We start from the raw sequence: 15,005 nt of genomic DNA on the forward strand, positions 1-15,005 counted from the left end.
GAGGAGGGACAAACCACAAACCGGTGACATGGTGGTGGGCACGAGTCACAAGGGTTGCACGAGAGCAACGAAGGTCCGAGCCAACAGAAGGTCTGCTGTCTCACAAAGTTTTAATGATGGTTATGGGAGGAATGTGTGTCACTACACACTCTGCAACTCTGTAACTTTACATAGTGAATGATTTTTTTTCCACACTAAAATCATGGTAACACGTATATTGTATGCATATCTTCACACAAAAAATGTTTCCACAAGAATATTAAAGCAGCACAACTGTTTTCAACTTTGATAAATGTTTCTTACCAAATCAGCATATTAGAAAGAATTTTGTAGGATCATGTGACATGATTCAAGCTTTTCTCTCAAAAAAACACACACAAAAAAAAAAAGTGGTGAGAAAACAGCAGTTAAGAAAGCATCTGATTGTAGCTATGTGGATGTTTGCATAAGTTCTGCAATTTGGCACTCCAGTCACGTCATGTTAATTTATATACCATGGTACATAATATAATGATTTAAAGCAAGCTTTATAAAACATGAACAAACGGTGTCAGTGTTGCTTTCAATTAGAACTTTTAAAACCCTTAAAAAAAAAAAAAAAAAAGATCTACCGTGTGTGTTATAAATGTTCTGTTTTCAACATTTATGATGCATCTTTAAAGGCTAAAGGTCCTTGCACACTGAGTCCGAAATTTTCGTATGTGTTTTTACGTATTCGTCATTCGATGGTTCTGAATTGTCATAACACCTATCAAAATGCTTGCTACAGATGCAAAAAACACAGAAAATCAAACCAGATTTGATTTTTTTTATGATGGACGAAAGTTTCTGGGACGGTGTGTAAACGTGATTGACACAACGTGAGGTCGTATTTATTTTTGAACGTGCGAAAACTACGGACGAGAATTTCGGACTCAGTGTGCAAGGACCTTAATGAGCAAATATAGAAGCAATTCAAATTTGTTATTTTAATTCAGTATCTTCCATATTATTCAATGAAAAATTAATTAAAAGTCAGAAAATGCCTTAACATAACTTGTCACTTTAATACAAGATTGCAAAAAATGTGAACTGTATAAAAATAACAATATCTCTCAACTATACCTGTTGTTTTACACTAACAGTTTGGTTAATTAAATAACCATTGTTATTTAATAAAAAAATAAAGTAGTTATCACTGAGAACTACAGGTGGTGGGCTAAACAGAGACGTTTTCCTGTTTGAAGATTGTTAAGGCCACTGGGTTGGCGCATTCTTTGCTTTGTACACTGGATAATATGGGGGTTTCCATTTCCTCCACCTTCACTTTTACTGCAATAATTGTGTTAGACAGAGAGAGAGACAGGGAAGCCATGTAAGAACTACATTTAAAAAATAAAAACATTTTATATTTGAAATAAATACTACATACTTTCGTCCTCAGGTTCAGCCTTTATTTGTAAGATGGGGGCTGTGATGGAGGATTTGCCTGCCTCTTGTTTTTGATTTGTGACGTTTGGTGCCACTTGTGGTTGATTCGTCTCTGGATTCTCATTATGCTGAGTGGGCTGGGTTTTAGATGTGCATTTACTTGTGTTTTTCTTTACAAATCTTCGTCCTACAGTAATAAATACAGAATAGTAAGGGAATGAAGGAAAGATAATAACAGAAATCACATCTATTCAAGGGGAATTTAATGAAAGTAACCATCATGTGCTTTAATTGTTAATCATTCCAAATTTAATATTTATTCTTTAAAGAACAAACTAAGAATAAATTGAAATAAAACATACTCCTTTTCCCCATAAAAGGTTTTGCCTTTTTGCTTGTGTTCGAGCGTTCCTGACCCTGAGGTGGTTCTACACAAAGAGCACAATATAACATGAAATTTTGGAGTGCATACTGTATATGAATATTGTTAAAATTACAATAATCTACCTGGTCCGATGGGTGGCTGCAGCTGGTAGCCAGTGATTTCACACCAGCCCACAGGATAAATTTCAGGAGACTGACAGTCTACCCACTGATCAAACTCAGGCCCCCAGCCATCAAAGTGGAGAAGGAGAAGCCGGCCTACGCAGCGCCTAACAGTGGCCACACACACCAGCCGGGGCTCCATGAGGTCCACTGCCTCTAGCTTCATACCTGGGGTAAAGCCGTGGCCTACATCATCCTGGGAAAGACATAAGGAAGGGAGCACAAGACCAGCCTTAAACACATTAAACCCACTGATGCAGTAACAAATTGTATGTGGCTCAATTGTCAAAATAAAAGGATTACCGTGTTGAAAAGTCTTCGTGGAGCAGCTAGAGTTCCTGTTTCTTCTAAATATTTTGTCCATGTGAAAGTGGCATGATCATAACCTGATGAGAAAGGAGACAATATCAACAAACACTGTATGAAATTGCAAATAAAGGCTCTTTAGCTTCAATATTGATTTTTGTTTTATAAAGACCACTGGAATAACCAGCTGAGCACATTACCAGGAGGTAGAGTAAGAGATATGTCGTTGCTCTCGCAATATCCAACAGGTAAAATGGCATGTGAGCTGGCATGGTAGCAAAACCAGTCAGAACCGTCATTCTCGACACCATCAATGCCTACCATGATGTAACCATCCAGCAACACCTGAGCGATAAGATAAGCCAGATCAGTGCAATTACTTTCGACAAGGTAATGTTCAATATTCATTTAAAGTCATAAATAAATAGTGGCTGTATCATACCTTACGGACTGATGCAACACAGATGTTCCCAAGGTTCAGAGGATCAACTGCTTCAAGTTTCATGCCTTCCTCAAAAAATGTATTTCCCATGTAAACGGTCCTCAACTGTTTGCATACAGCAAGAATTATACATACTGGATGATTACATGACAAGATTTTTAAACTAACATTAACTATATATATATATATATATATATATATATATATATATATATATATATATATATATATATATATATATATATATATCAGAGTTTCCGCTAGAAAAAAATGGTGCCGGTCACGTTTTCCGGACATTTTGATGATATGCCGATCAAGTATCGCCTCTTAATTAGTCAAGTTGAGGAAAACTGGAGGCAGGCTATGTAACTTAAAAAATGACATAATCAGGCCGAATGCAACATGTTTATTAGCCTAACTTTCAAATAGACGGGAAAAAAAACATTTTCTACTATGGTTTTATACGTTTCTTCATTCGGATCTATTTGCGATCCATTCCATTCTAAACAAACAACGCAGTTTATATGCTTTGTCCTTGTTTCATTATTCATTAAGATAATAATTAATAAATGCACGCATATGGTAATTATCAGTGAACTTGATAAATGTTGCAGATATGTTTTACATGCATGCACAAACAAATGCCTTTCAACTTATGTGTGCAAAATTCAGAATAAAATGAATGTGCAACAATTTGTACAAATAGAGAGTCTAGCAGGTCTACTATACGTATGTTGTAGCCATTAAATAAGCTTATTTAGTTTAATATTTGTTAAAATATTATAATGTTATTTTTTAATTTATGTTGATTATGAAAAGTGAACCGCACGAGTAAGATAGGATGCGCAATATCGAGAGACATGGAGCGGGTCAGACATGATTTTGACCACTTAATTAAGTTTTGTTTTGTAGAAAGACTTTTTTGAAGTGAATTTCGTTTTGTATAAATTGTATCTTAATTTTAATAATTTTTTTATCAACCAATTGCCTGGATTTAATAAATAAGAAGCAGATGATAGGCCTAATCATGCAGGCGCCCGCGCGGTCACTTGCATTGCTCGTGAACTGGAGCACATCTCATCCTAATTTAACAAAACTCAGCATAGGCCTCACAGACATGAAATATATCTTAAGAAAGCTTGAAATGTCTTTTTAACAATTTAAAACGAAAAGAAATAGGCTACTGTCTGATTATGTAATCCATGATGTGCATTTTTCTCTATAGGCGCGTTCACTACGGAGATGGCGATCGTCAACTTCATCTTTACAGCTGTTGTTGCTGTTAATAAACTAAAAATAATAGGCCTATAATTTTATTAAACAAATTAAATGAAATTGTAATTGTATTAAAAAAGCAACAAAAAAACTGTTTACTGTTTTTTTTTTTTTTTTTTATGCTAATTACGCATTAAATGCAGGTAGGCTACTGAGTCGCTGTCCTCAGTGCCCAGAAAAGCACTGAAACGGAGATGAAGGGGGGGGTATTTTAACTGGCCCATCCAGTTTTCTGGAGGCCCACCTACAATCAAAATCCTGGCGCCGCTAGTGCTTCGCAGCGGTCTGATATCAAGAAATAACAGACCGCATTCCACATTGGAATTCAACCAAGCCATGTAATAATGTTTAATAACTTTCAAACGGTAGAGCCTGTTCCTTTATAACATAGCCAAAGGTCGGTTTATTTTTGCTTTATACATTTTAGGCTTATTCTCAAATTCAGATTGTGTTGGGGGGCGGGATTATTAGGCAATTTTAATCTGACAATTTGACCGGAGAGGTTTCATTTTTTTCATTTTTTTTTCGGCCAATGTCCGGCAATTACCGGACAACGGAAACCCTGATATATATATATATATATATATTAGTTCATGGTGTATGCACTAACCTTCTTAAACTGATCTGGCACACTGTTTTGAAGGACTTTATGAAACGCTGGAAGGCTACCCATGTTGACATTTTCATCTGTGTCAGAAAAATCATGCAAGACATCATAAATAACCTACTGACAAAAAGGAAGAGTGAAGAATATGGAAAAAACAAAAGCTATTTTATTCCTCTTAATTGCTATTTTATCTTACACAGTTGTTTAGTTTTGTTCCACATTTTTTCTTTTTTGGGCCTCCATACAAAAATAATATTTAGCTTTTTTTTTTTTTTTTTTTTTTTGTTTTTAAAATGGAGCCCCAACCGAAACATATGGAAGAAAAAAATACTGTGACCACAAATCAAGAATTTGATCCCAGGATTGAATAATTTGTGGCCACTTCTTTATTAAATAGTTTTTTATTTGAATAATTTTAGTTTAATCGTTCCCACGACTGACAACCATTTAATTAAAACAAGGGGAAAATATAATCTGTTATGGGAACATATTCTTTTTTTTTAACCATATCTTTATGGAACAAATATACATGATAACCATTACTTACATATGTACTTCCATAAACTTCCTTCCCATCCTCCCCTCAGCATCCACAAATTGAATTATAAACACAAATGGAACAAATCCATGGCCACAGTATCTTGTTTTTCCCCTCCCCACATCCTGTGTGAAGCTCTGTATTTTTCATCTCATGTAAAGGTTTTTAGACTCATGTTTGCACTGACATTTTGTCTATCTGTGGGTTTCTAGGCTTGACTCAATCTATAGATTAGGGCTGGGACGGTATGGATTTTTTCTTACTAGGGCTGTGCCGGTAAACTTGACAACCGCACCACCGCGGTTGTAAAGCGCCACCGCGGTGGCTGAGGAGTACCGGCGGTGGTTTGCAAAAAAAAAAAAGATTGTATGTGAATGCTGTTTTACATTAATATTATGACACACAAAGCTTTGTTTACAAAATAAATAATAGGTTAGCAATTAAATGTTATATTGCAGGCGCAGCCATGGAAAAGTTTGAATTCATGACGAATGAGAGAGTTGTGCGTGAGTCCATAAATTTAAACTTTGTCGGCTTTGAATTCTGGTTTGCGATCTTCACCCGATAATCAGCGAATTTAAAAATATTCCATTAGTTATTCCATATAGAAAGTTGAATTGTCTACTTTTAAACAAAACAATTAAAAACGAAAATAAACCGACTAGCATATGTTTATGTATTCCGTATAGTGTGCAATTCTCTCTATAGACGCGTTCACTGCGAAGATGACGAGTGAGCATCGTCAACTTCATCTTTGCAGCCCAACACTGACACAAAAAAACCCACTTTATTAATAAACAATTCAAATGTCTCCTTGCTATATTTGACACGTTCATAATCATTACTTTTGCCGGTTTGTGACAGCTGTTGTGTGCGTTATTGGCAGCGTCACCCACATGAACGCGTCAACCGCATCAGCACCAGAACATGGAGATTTTATTTTAGAGAATGATCGCACAACAGACATTAGAACATAATCGAATATTCAAAAATCGTGACTCATCCCTGCATGGAATCTCTTTTTTCTTTCCCCATACCTTCACTCGCGTCACCCATTTCCAAAGGGGATTATAAACGTTTCTTCCTTTGTTCGCTTTTAGGTCGATTATTTTCGTATTCTTTACTGTGGTAAAGTAGAAAAAACGCTGTAGGACAGATATAGCCTACATTTTTTACATGTAGCCTACGTCAAATTCTTTTTAACACAGTTTGTGCTTGTTATTAGACATATTGGTATAGGCGCGTCAAGTTCATTTGTAAAGCGCGTTTCACACGCGCGGGTGATTTTAGTTTGGCTTTCTCTGGCAGCGCGCAAACATAGCTTAAATGTCTTGCCCATGTGGAAGATAAAATTCGCTCTTCATACCTTTTACAAGTAGAAAACATGAAGATATCAGAAAAGAGATTGATGGTCTCTTTCCTGCTCGTGTCCCACATCCCTCTCAAAGCGCAGAGCGGTAGGCTGTATCACGCGTCTTTGTGTGGAAATATTAAACAAACGTTTTTTTTTTCTTAAATAGATTAAGATTTTTCTTAAATAGAATAGATTTATTATATTATGTAAGTTACCAGTATTTACTGATATTTATTGCAATGCTTTAGAGGCTTTATTGTGTTGTTTCTTTGTTTTTATTTATTTATTTCAAAACAACCCCCCAAACACCGCAACACCGCCGGTATTTGGGTCCATTACCACCGCGGTGGTAAAAAACTGCCACCGTCACAGCCCTATTTCTTACCGCGGTTGAAAAGCAAGAAATTCCCGCGGTATAGCGGTAAACCGCTTTAAATCAACCGCTTTAAAGTTTCTAAAATAAACATTCACGAGTGTACCTTATTACTTCTTCTCACTGCTGATTCCTGATGGTTTAGAGGACGAGTCGCCCGCTGTCGTTACAAAGAATAGTATACGGCAAGCGCGTCAAGCATAAAATGCCTCGTCCACTTGGGGAGGCGCACGCGCAGTCAGAGAAGAGATAAAAGCCCACCCACACTGACAACTGATTGGTTGACTTACCGAAACGGGCCAATCAGGATGCTCTCTCTCGCTCCCTCTCCCTCTCTGCCGTGCGCGCGCTACACGGTTTGGAACACAGTCTCTGTCTCGCATGCGCACTCTTGCTCGCTCGCTCTAGATTCCGGGAGATTTTAACTAATTTGCGGGCATCATGGAGCCGCTATTAATATGCGGGAGACTCCCGGAACTTCTGGGAGACTTGGGATGTCTGTAGGTACTCTCGCATATAGGCCTAATAGTCAATACGAATGGAATGTTATTATGTGTCATGGAACATTGCGCTCCCCAACTCGCGAAAGGTCGGATGTGCTCCATCTTTTGATGGATTCAAGGTTTTCTAAACAAAACTTATGTAAGACACAATGTCATTAGACACAATCCATGTCATTAGAATCAATGTAATTAGACACAACGTGCACACATATGCAGGGCAATGCTTTTTTTTTTTTTTTTCAGTGATGACGGTGACGAGCTCAGACCCGCGGTAGGCATCATGTGACCGCTGTATTGCGGTAATGCGGTAACCGCCCCAGCCCTACTATAGATGCCAGTTTCTTCTCACCTGTTTCTTTGATTGAGTGCCCCACTCTTTCAGACCAGCCAACAGGGTGTACTAGAGGACTCTGCATGTGACACCAGAAATCTGAGAGAACCTCGCCCGAGGGTCCCAGTCCCCCATCCTCATACAGCAGTCTGAGTCGCCCTCCTATGACAGTATCCACCACTGCCAAACGAGTACGGCTCACTTGCAACCGATCGACCACCTCCACACGAAACCCCTGTCTGAACGGACACCTCAAACTGTCTGCCATCTGAAACACATACAGACGGGAAAGAGAGGAAGACAGTTATGCAGAAATTAAAGAAAATCAGATGACATCAATGGATTACTAATTTTCCATTGCCTTTACCTTGACATGAAAGTCAACAGGAAGTGTGTGTGCTCCAACTAGTCTCTCCATCAGGTAGGATTTCCAGTCTTTAATATGCTGGTGGAACTCTGTAGGACAAAAAAAAATTGGTCAAGATTTAGCATTTAATTATGGCATTTAAACCTAATGACTTAGTGTAAACATTCACCTTGAGGAAGGACCAGGAGCTTGTTATTCAGTGCACACCAGCCTATAGGATGAACATCAGCTGTGCCTAAGTTACACCACAGGTCATGGCTGTCATCATCCTCAAAACCTTCATGGTGCAGAAGAGCTTTATAGCCTGAGAGAAACACATCACATAACACAATATGACAAAGACTGAATCAATTTATCACACAACATCCTATTAGTCTTCATAATCAAAATTAATGTTTTATTAAAATAACATTTATTAAATTCCAAACTACTCTGTAAATGTGTAACTTTTTAAAACATCTTGGTTTAAATTTGCCAATAACTTCCAAAAACTTAAGTTTCCTCTGCCACCTGTCCAGAGTCATCCGTTTATGAATCACAGTACACTATATTTTTTGTTTTTAATTAGAAAGAGTATTGTATTGTTTAATGAGTATCGTTTCTTTATTGTTTTTGTATATTTATTAGTGGTTAACCAGTCTGTTTAACTCATTACATTCTATTCAGACTGCAAACACAAAACTTGGGTAAAATAGAATAACTATAAAGTATAAATATAATATTCATCTTTTCACACCGAGAACAACTTGAGGGACTCATCCGCAACTATTTACAAAAGGTAAAGAAATTCACAGATGCTCGAGAAGGAAACATGATGCAATAAGAGCTGGGGGTGACAACTTTTGAACAGGATGAAGATTTTCTTATGGTGTTCTTTTTTTTTTTCCATTTAGCACAGCCCTTTAGAAGCTACAGAGGCAACAGAAGATACTTGCATGTTTCCCAGAAGACAAAATAAGTACAATTTATCCTGATCTTCAAATTGAAACAGTTTTTACAATTTCATTTTTTCTTATAGTTGAGCATAAGAGACTTCTTTCAAAAGTCTTAACCCCAAACTTTTGAACGGTAGTGTAATTTTAAAAATAATATATTAATAGTTTGATAGAAATAATAAAATATAATATTTATTTACTTTAGTATTCAGCAGTGGCGGTGGAAACAACAGTTTATATACCTGTCAGCTGTACAACAGTGGCGATCCAGTACAAGGTTGTATGGGTGTTCAAAACCTCCACTTTTAACCCCACATAGATGTCGTCCCATTGAGCACAGAGTGGCGCCTGTGAAATGGGCAATAATGACCATTATAATGCAATAGCAAAAAATAATGTGAAGGAAATTTACACATCATGTAATATGTTATTACATCCAGCACATTTATTTTACAGGTACATTTCAACAAGAACTTGGTGGATAGAAATCACTCACATGTCTGAAGCAGGATACAGGGGCAGCGAGGAGGCCACTTTTCTCAAGGTAACTACCCCAGTCAAATCCAGCCAAAGTAGCTTTGAAGAAGACAGAGCTATTTAAAATTTAAAACAGCCAAAATTACAATTGTAAAGCTCACTGTCTTTTCTTACCATCTTGTCCAAATGCTCTGCTCTCCTGATGCTGATCATTGGCCTTTGACTGTGGAGCCTCAGTCTGTGATGAGATAGTCTGTGTTAGAGACAGTTTGTGTGATGACTTCCTTATGGGTGGCCTTCCCTAAATACAAAGACACAAAAATAAAATTACTGTTTGAATAAATATGTATATAACTAAGCCAGAAAATCCCAATTGGAGCCGTGCAAGAAGAGAGGATTTTTTGGAGTTGGATGAGTATGAACATGAACAGGACACACTGCAGAAGCGCTTGGACCTGGAGAAGAAGGTGTGTGTAGTGCCACTGGTTCCACACATTACCATGAAATTGTGTGGGGTTTACATATACTTTTCCATGTACTTGTGTTAGTTCATTAATATAAGGGTTCCTGAATCACCTATTCCATCATTATCTGCCCGAGAAGAAAGTGTCCCAGGATCATTTACACCACCACTGGAATTCTGCTGATTGTGGTCTGCTCCATCAAATATTTGTTCTCTCCATCATTCTGATTGTCAATCATAAATGTCTCTTCCTGTTATTTATTCATTAATCAAAACAATATGTTAAAAATAATATATATATCCGACGTCATAAGTTGCGCTTTAGACTTAAGTCGAATCTGTATATTCGTTTGGCCGGATGCTAGTTATTTTACTTCATAAAGTTTTAAATATGAATATTTTTCTTACACAAACTCATCGCTTTGCTTCAGAAGGCCTTTATTAACACCCCGGAGCCGTGTGTGGTCCGTTTATGATGGATGGATGCACTTTTTTGAGCTTCAAACTGATGGTTGCAATTCACTGCCATTATAAAGCTCGGAAACGTCAGGGTGTTTATTAATATAACTCCAATTGTATTCGTCTAAAAGAAAAAAGTCATATACACTACTAGGATGGCTTGAGGGTAAGTAAATCATGGGGTAATTTTCTTTTTAAAAGTGAACTACTCATTTAATGCCGTCTCTTGTGATGCTTTTGATTTGAAGAAGCCGTGGCTTTGGAGACACTCTGAAGGGAGGGTGGGATCTTATGATTTCAAAGTATCCTTAATTGGCCATTGCTGTCTCAGAAAAACATCAAAGACAGAATTAAGTTTCTGGCAGAATATGGGAAGTTTGACTCAGCAAAGAAGAGTGGTTCAGCAAAATTGTGTGGGGTAATCACAATGAAACAAGAGTTGCATGGTAATGCACCAAGATCTGGTGAGAAATAGAATAATGATGCATCTCTACCACAGTGACACATGGAGGAAGATGTGCCATGATGTGGGGAGTCTTTTTAGCTGCTGGTATTGGTGAGCTGCTTTACTGTGAAAAGTAATTTAATGCTTTGAAGTACTTTCTGCAATCCTAACTTCAGAATCCTATCTTATCTGTTTGGTAACCATGGCAATTTCAGTTAGGACCTCATTTAAGACAAAAGCTATTACAGAATGACATTTCCTAAGTGCATAATCTTATCTAAACTATGGATAGGAAAAGCATCTTAACTTCACAAAAAAAATCCTAAAAACAGTCTTAACCTCAATGGTGTCCTAACTTCAAAAGTATTTGAAAGCCAACAATAAAAATCTCATAACAATAGCTCTGTCTGAGAATGGATTCACATTTATTAATAATTCAAGATAAAGAACAGCATGTTTGATGGTGGAAAGACTTTGTGAACACCCAAATGATGTGCTTCACTTTGATGACAAAACTGACAAGTAATTACAGACTCCTATGAAATAAAAGGATTGAGCTTTGCCTTTTCTACCAAGCTTATCAAAACTTCATTTAATGAAAAGCACCGTGGCAAGCAGGCCGAGGGCTGCGAGAGAACGGCGTGAGGCCGGTGGTATCTCACGGAGGAGCTTCGGAAGCATAAGAGGAGGAGCAACGAGAGAGGACCAGGCCTAGACTATTTATGTCATGTTATTTTATGTTTTGTTTAGTTTATGTGTGTGCGGCAGTCGGCTGTGAGGGGCTGCCGCCTTTACTTTCGTTTTCTGTTTATTTATTTTATGATTATTAAAGTTGTTAAATGTTCGCCGGTTCCCGCCTTCTTCCCACAACATACCTTCGTTACAACCACTTATTTTGTTTCATCATTTTAATCTCTAGAGTTTTTCCGTTTTACTTCACACAGCAGCTGTTTGTGCGTCATAGGTTGCTTGGTAACAGACCTTAGAGTTGATTACCGAACTCGATGGAGGGGTTTAAGTTTTGCCACTCAGTGGGCGTGACCACACTCACTCCAGCTGACAATGATGTCACATGCATACCCACTATTGAGTGGAATGACTTGTGCTGTTGTCCCAATTCAGAAGCTGCATCCTTAGAAGGTCGATTGCGTCACCACTGCGCAATTCGAAGGCTTCTTCAAATATGTCCTCCAAATGCATCCGTTTCCCGTGAAATTAAGGATACAACAGATGGATCCTTCGCAGCCTTGCCTACCCCAGAATTCATTGCGAGCCAGTGATGACAGGATTTTTTATTTATTTTTTGGAGAAATTGCCCAAATTACACTTTTAAACATAAATAATGGATTTACACTTACTCAAATATGTAATGATACAAATGTAAAAATAAAAAATAAAAGCCTTTAAAGCAGTTCAAATGTTGACATCTTACTAAGATGCGATTTATAGTTTATACACCTTATTATATACAAAAATAGACCATGGTGAAAATACTTAGTTTGTGAACCCTGTTTTGTTTCCACACGGTTTAATAACTTAAAGTCCAGTAAAAACAAATGTTACTGCCACTCATCAACGGCGCATTTAACAATGCTCAGTCTGACCTTCAAGGCCTTCACAGGATGCAGCCTTTGAATTGGGAGACAGTCATTGACTTCTTCCTGTAAAAAGCTGTCTGCAAGTTTATCCACACAGCTTAAACATGAAAAGAATACAAAAGGTAAAGGCTATCTATGGTGACCGAGAAAGCTCAATGCGCTGCAACTTAAGAAAACGCATGCAAATAGAAAAAACACCCGCAAATTAAGAAAACATCATCAGTTTCATAACACACATGCTCCAAATACTCAACACAACCAAATACAGAAGTGCACTGCAAAAGTTCACAACACAACCAAATAAAGAAACGCGCTGCCTGCAGCACAGACCACAACGGAAATATTTCCAGGGGACCCCAATAAGCGACGAACCTGGCTGAGACGTGCTTACAGCTCAAAGTCTACTTTATTTTATTATTATTTCCAAAACATACAGAGATTACATGTTTATGACATACAACTTTGTATACAACTCTGCTCACTCCAAAGTCCCCACTTCAAGGGCTCTGCCGTCTGCCCTTCGAAGGGAGTAGGGCATAGGGATGCTCACAAGCAATAGAGAGCCTATGTCCCTCCCCTCCGCTTCCGGCTCATGGGACCTTATTTCGGAAAAAATATGTATGGTAGTCAATGGAGAGAGACAACTTATCTTTTTATTCCGTCTGAACTGTGCCCTGAATTACACATATGATGTTTGTCAATTTAAAAGATAATTATGAAAGTCAAGAAAGTCGCAGTTTGTCATAAAACAGAAGAGTAACATTTAGTTTTATGTGAAAATCACTCAATGAACTACATCTCTCGTCTCGCACTATGTACGTCACCATCCGTTGCTCGAATGTGTGCAGTCTGGTATAAAACACTCAGGCATGACGGCGTAACGTTACGATTATAACGTAAGACTATAGAAAAAATGACAGACGTTAGCTTCAGTAAAGTTAGCTTCATTCATTGAGAGAAAAGGTATGACGTCACACGTGCGCCTTTTGGGTTTGTAGTCTCTGTAATTACGTATTTTCACAGTCTTATACCTCAACAGTTTTACATCAAACTGCGACTTTCTTGACTTTAAAATGTATCTTTTAAATTGTTAAACATCATATGTGTAATTCAGGGCACAATTCAAACGAGATCAAAATATTTGTTGTTTCTCGCCATTGACTACCATACAATATTTTTCCGAATTAAGGTCCCATGGTGTTCCACCGGAAAGGGAGGGAAGCACGTCCCAGCTGGGTTCGTCACTTATTGGGGTCCCCTGGAAACACGTTTCTGTATTTGGTTGTGTTGTGAACTTTTGCAGTGTATTTCTGTATTTGGTTGTGTTGTGAGTATTTGGAGCACACGTGTTGTGAAACTGAGGAAGATGTTTTCTTAATTTGCGGGTGTTTTTCTTAATTTATGTATGCGTTTTCTTCAGTTGCAGCGCGTTAAGCTCTCTCGGCCACCGTAGCTATCACATACTAATCAACTTTTTAGTGCAATTCTTGATAATATCCTGACCAGTGATTTTTTTGTGGTTAAAATGTTTGCCCAGTAGTGTCCATTTCAAAATCTATTAAAATATAAAACTGTTATTAACAATGTAATAATATTCACAATATTGTTTTTGTTTTTTTACACCGTATTTTTAATTAAATAAATTCAGCCTTGATGAAAATCTTAATAATTCCAAACTTTTGACCTGTATTCATGTCTGCCAGCTTCAGGCTTTTTCAAAGAGTCTACAAACGAAACAAAGAGGTAACGTTATCAGATACTCACTGATGCAAACTGTTGAGGTTCAGTGGTCGCTCTGGGTTTTCTTCTCGTAGAGATTTTGTAGTTAGCAAATGTTAAAAAATAAAATAAAATAAAACTACTTACGGTGCACAGTTCACGTTTTCGTCGAAATGCATCTCTGACGGATCCGTGACCATCTTGTCTCCCGCCGGCGGCTGAACCACATGTTGACGACGGACCCGATGAAGGTACTGTGTGCACCGAAGGAACCGCTCCAGCTCGGAGTCTCACTTGGTTCTTGCTTCGGCATCCCATGTTGAACTCCATCATATCGCTGGGATCATAATCATCCGGTCTAAAGTGAGCTCTACACACTACCGCGTTTTTCGAAGCAGATGCAGAAGTGAAGTCTCTTCTCTTCACCTGCACAAAACGCACCCAGGCACGGAAGATAGCAAGGTCCTTTTTCTTGTTAGGAAACCTGTGGACTCGATGTCCTGTCAGGCTGGAGTTTGTGCAACCTCCACAAACACAATAATTTACCATGGCGATGATAAATTAAAATATACAAAAACACACTGAATCACGACCGCTACTAATACCAACCTACTTTGTCTGCACTGAGCTGAGCAAACGACTCCCTCTCGTGACGTAAAATGACGCATGCCGAACGGTTTCTCATTGGTGAAAGGAGTTTCTTCCTGGTAACTGTGTTGACCAATCAGCGGTATAACATACATTTACGCAATTTCCTTTAGACCAGAGCCGTGTACAGAGAGAGAGAGTCGCGACAACTCCATCCACTCCAATGGAACGTTTTTTTTTTACAGTAACGGCGGCTCGTGGAGCCTCTC

At 38.0% G+C, this 15,005-nt stretch overlaps 1 protein-coding gene across 1 annotated transcript; it reads right to left on the minus strand.

Moving 5' to 3' along the window:
* Positions 1 to 1,198: 1,198 nt before the first annotated feature.
* On the minus strand, positions 1,199 to 14,697 carry LOC311068344 (lethal(3)malignant brain tumor-like protein 2; the record flags this gene model as incomplete). The annotated part of the gene is made up of 15 exons (XM_084090727.1): positions 1,199 to 1,311; positions 1,412 to 1,597; positions 1,773 to 1,838; positions 1,918 to 2,152; positions 2,260 to 2,342; positions 2,463 to 2,607; positions 2,705 to 2,809; positions 4,590 to 4,666; positions 7,704 to 7,953; positions 8,053 to 8,141; positions 8,222 to 8,356; positions 9,230 to 9,335; positions 9,484 to 9,563; positions 9,639 to 9,765; positions 14,296 to 14,697. 15 exons carry the CDS (start codon positions 14,695 to 14,697, stop codon positions 1,199 to 1,201), a joined length of 2,199 nt encoding a protein of 732 aa, XP_083946853.1.
* Between the last annotated feature and the right edge of the window lie 308 nt (positions 14,698 to 15,005).

The sequence above is a fragment of the Abramis brama genome, assembly GCF_963993115.1.
Source record: "Abramis brama genome assembly, chromosome: 18".
Classification (NCBI taxonomy): domain Eukaryota; kingdom Metazoa; phylum Chordata; class Actinopteri; order Cypriniformes; family Leuciscidae; genus Abramis; species Abramis brama.